Source organism: Teleopsis dalmanni, chromosome X (assembly GCF_002237135.1).
Source record: "Teleopsis dalmanni isolate 2A chromosome X, ASM223713v2, whole genome shotgun sequence".
Classification (NCBI taxonomy): Eukaryota; Metazoa; Arthropoda; class Insecta; order Diptera; family Diopsidae; genus Teleopsis; species Teleopsis dalmanni.
In genome coordinates, this window is record NC_051848.1 from 100039708 (window position 1) to 100044623 (window position 4916).

General features: G+C 29.9%; 1 protein-coding gene across 1 annotated transcript; it reads left to right on the plus strand.

Moving 5' to 3' along the window:
* The first annotated feature begins 576 nt into the window (after positions 1-576).
* Positions 577-2275, plus strand: LOC119688090 (casein kinase I-like). The gene has a single exon (XM_038102727.1). The coding sequence runs from the start codon at positions 827-829 to the stop codon at positions 2126-2128; it is 1302 nt and encodes a 433-aa protein (XP_037958655.1). The 5' UTR covers positions 577-826; the 3' UTR covers positions 2129-2275.
* The last annotated feature ends 2641 nt before the right edge of the window (positions 2276-4916 follow it).

Consider the following 4916-nt stretch of genomic DNA (forward strand, 5'->3'; position numbering starts at 1 on the left):
AACCGGCCACAATGTAATGCTGTTGCTTTGTCGTGATTCACTAAAGAGTGATAAGTTCTTTTGAATCAATTTTAAAGCATTTGAAGATCAAAAAGACCGCTTACCTTTTACACATAATATTGATTGTCGTTCTATTTGACTTTTTCTCATACGTTTCCGAATATGCGTATCAATAGCATTTATTCGACTTAAAATTATCTTTAAAACAAAATGGTGGAATGTTGTGAAATCCGGTTACCGAATTATTTTAATAGAATAACATAAAACGGGGAAATGGCATTTAGAACTGTTTTAATAGGTCGGTAAACAAAGAAAATTTGTATCAAAAATATGTTACCAACTTAAAAAAAATCACATAGCTCCTGATAGTGAATTTAATCATAACATGGGTAAGATGCACATGGTAAGCGATTACCGATTACTATTTATAAAGGATTACTTATTATTTTTCAAAATCTTGTCAACAAAGTAAGTTGATGAGTAAATAATCGAAGTTAGCTCAGATTTTTAAAAAAAAAAATTATTTATATGCCAGTTCAGTTTTAAAAAATTTGTTCATCCACAAACTAAATAAGTTTTGTTCTCTTGTTGTACGATTTGGAGTAAAAATAAACGCGAAAATTCGTGAGTAAATTACCTAAATTAAAAACGGAATTAAGGTTATGTGTAACTATATGTTTAAACTCTGATTTCCTGATCATAACCAAAATAAAATTAATCTCTAAATTCATCACTTGCAAGCTTCTGTGTCCGACATTATAAAGGACTTCAACTACATAACCATAAGCACACAATACATCTCTTTGCGTGTCAGTTGTAATGAAAAATGGATCTTAAAGGTTGCAACGAATATGTTTTTGTTGAAAAAATCGGCGCTGGGTCTTTTGGAGATGTGTACATTGGAGTCTCAGATACCGGTGAAGAAGTAGCAGTAAAGGTGGAAAAGCGAAATAAGTATCCACCTTCATTGCGTATTGAGTCTAATCTATATAAGAGTGTACAAGGCGGTCTCGGTATACCTCGTTTTATTTGGAGCGGCATAGAAGGAGAGTACAATTTCTTAGTAATGGAATTACTTGGTCCATCACTAGAAGATCTATTTAATTATTGCAACCGTCGTTTCAGCTTGAAAACTGTACTTCAGTTAGCCGATCAAATGTTAGAACGTGTTAATTATATACACTCGCACAACTACATACATCGTGATATAAAACCTGATAACTTCGTAATGGGCTTAGAAAAAAGGGGAAATATTGTACATATGATTGATTTCGGTGTTTCAAAAAATTATCTTGATTCGGACACATTGGAACACATACCGTACAGAGAAAATAAGCGTTTAACCGGTACAGCACGCTATGCGTCAATGAATACTCATATGGGCATAGAACAATCACGGCGGGATGATCTGGAGTCGTTAGGTTATGTGCTATTATACTTCGGTTTGGGGTCGTTACCATGGCAAGGTCAGTTAGCTATGAACAAACGTCAACTTAAAGAACAAATTGCTGAAAAAAAGCAATCAATTTCGATTGCAAACTTGTGCAGTGGCTGCCCTGATGAATTTGCCATCTATATGGACTATTGTCGTACATTGAAATTTGAGCAGAGACCCGACTATTATTTTTTACGTACACTTTTTCGCAACTTGTATCACCGCTTCGGTTATATTTATGACTATCTATTTGATTGGAATATAATAAGGTTTAACGAAGTCACTCTCTTTAGCGCAATGGAAGAAAATAATTGTGAAGATAGTGAAATCAACGGCGAACAAGAATTGCGATTACCTGCTCCTAAGCAACACACTGCTGCTGCTTCTTTGGTTGATTCTCCTTTAATTAATAATGCAATTCTTGACAGTTCCATAGTTGCTATTCCTGCCGCTTCTCCTACTGTCAGTACTGCTTATCCAACTGTGCCTGTTGTTCCTGTTGCTGCGGCTTATGCCACATATGCTAATGCTGATGCTAATGAAGTTCCGCCTAAGTTATCGGTTGATAACGCTGTTCCAATAGTTCCTGATTGTGTTGCTTTTCCTACTGATGCTGCAGTTGTTTCCACTACTCTATTTACCGAGTGCGTAAATCGTGCTCCGAGTGATGTACCAGCAGTTTTTCCTCATTAATTTCATTATAGCGATTAATCCTAAAAAAATGAAGCTGATCTCAAAGCAAAGCGTGCACTATTTTACCTAATAATCTGTTACAGTTGCTTAAGTGTCGTGACGAGAACGGTAGCGACGTTTTCAAAGGACAAATCAATAATATATAATCAATTTACAGTTTTGAAAAAAAAAATTTAATTTAATGAGAACAAAATTTCATTATAATAAATAAATTACAGTCACTCTTTGTTGCTTCTGAAATTTTTTGTGGAAAATTTATTGTCAAGTAAAAGCATTCAAACAGATCTGTAGATCAAGATAATTCTTTCTATCTCTACACTAAAAAGCACTTGTGGCTTACCTTTATTTCTATATTTTATTTCGATTTATTAGAATAATCCTCTTTCCGAATAAATATGGTGCTATATATGTTTAACGTATTTATCGAAACTCTTCGGATGAAAATATCTTCAGTTTGTTGACCATTCGAATCCTTTTAAATGGTAGTGATATGGAGCATGAAATCGAAACGAATTCGTCCATTTTTATTTTAGACATAAGAGAATGGTAAAACTCCTATGAAGCCAAGTTAGGTAAATAAGATGGAAAATCGATAAGAATGATTTTTTAAAACACGCCCTCAAACCTTGTGCAGAACCTGAACTTAAAGTCTTGGAAATAAGACTCGCTGTTCGTACTATTATTCTGTTACCTAGCAGGTGCCAGGTGACTAAACAGGGCTGTCACGTGAAGGCTGTGCGATAACTTAGATTGAGGATGACAAGGATTGCGCTGGTTACTTTGCGTATTTGCCTCCAAGGTTTCATGGCTTCCCCCGAAACGGAATATATAATTATATTGCATATTATGGTGCATATTTTCAAAGTGACAATTTAGATTTCGTTTGATATATTTTTTCCGTGATATCGTAGTTTATAATAGTTCCGCATATTTTGCATACAGAACCTGAATTTCGTTATGGGATTTATTTAATATCAAAAACTTAAAAAAAATGGTTTAGAAATTCAAAGTTTTTTCTTAATTTAAAATCTATAATTTTGACAGGCCACACCAACTAATAACCATCCCACTGTCTTCCGTTGCAGTATATAAATATACATCGATTTGGACTGAATTAATTTTGTTATACATATTGCTATAGTTTAAATTGTTATATATAAATATATCCGTATTTCCTTTTTTTTTCCTTAAACTTTTTTATTTTACTTTTTGTTTTTTTGTGGCGGTCATTATATACATAAAATTTGCTGATTTTTCAAAATATATTCTGTGCTCTACATTCACCGTCTATACTGCATCGTGTGCATAAAAATTATAAAAACGGACGAAATTTTCCAAATCTGGAGCAATGGCGGGAAAAGTCCAAAGAGAAAAAAGAAAGCCATCCACATAAATACTCTCATATATCGCAATGACAGCACTATCGGTAGTGGCAACTGCCTTACGACCACATGTATGCTTGTATGTGTGTGTACATGTATGCATGTATGCAGGGGTATGCATGCTTAAATATATACATTTAGATGTATTTTTTTTCTGATTTTGCAATTGACCACAGTGCAAAGGGCAAAAGTTGATAACTACGAATATGCAATTATAGACAATTTATGTGACATTTGCAATAAAGTGTTTTCCGCTGTATCTTTTTTTAGCTGTGATGGCTTATATACGTTGGTCGTGCGATTGTTATGTTCTCTTCAATTGTCAGACCATTAATTTTTTTCTGCTTTTTTACGTAGTTTTTCCTAGTAAATGAAGAAGTCGTTTTGTTCTCGAAATGTTTTCTCCTGTTTTGGAATTTTTTTTTTACGAAAAATAATAAATTTCTTCTAACAAATGAATTTCACTAGTAATAAAGTTGAAAATGGCAGTTTTAACAATTTAATTGTTGTGCTGGAACTGTTTTTGGAAAAGAAATGATAAGATAAAAACAAAAGAGAAGTGATATTTTACTTAAGTTTCTTTTTTCGTACTGACAGACAAGTAAACAATTTTAAATTCAAAAATTCACTGTTTGAATTATCGAAATAGAAAGTTTTTGAATAAGAAATAGTATAAGTATTATTAATATTGTGAACTGAATCAACATATATACTTGCTAATACAATTAAATATACTTCAACAACAACAAATTACCCTGCAAGTTCATTTTCCTAAAGATGACTTTAATCATATACACAATGTATAAAAAAAATAATTATTATAAAAATAATCTTAACAAATATGTTATAAATTTATATATAATACAGAAACAATTTTAACCCAACGCTAAAATAGTTAATATTTAAATTTTATTAAACCAGCTTTTTAATAAGATCATATGGCGAATGGTGACGAGAATTTTACGCTCTTTTTGGTCATGACCAAAAGGCATATTTTACTCAGAGTCAGAATAAATATAAAATATAATAAAAATAAAATAAAATAAAATTAAAATAAAATTAAAATAAAATTAAAATAAAATTAAAATAAAAATAAAATAAAATAAAATAAAAATTAAATAAAAATAAAATAAAAATAAAATAAAAATAAAAAGAAAATAAAAATGCAATAAAAATAAAATAAAAATAAAATAAAAATAAAATAAATAAAATAAAAATAAAATAAAAATAAAATAAAAATGAAATAAAATAAAAATAAAATAAAAATAAAAATACAATAAGAATAAAATAAAAATAAAATAAAAATAAAATAAAATAAAATAAGAATAAAATAAAAATAAAATAAAATAAAATAAAATAAGAATAAAATAAGAATAAAAATAAAATAAAATGAAATAAAATAAAAA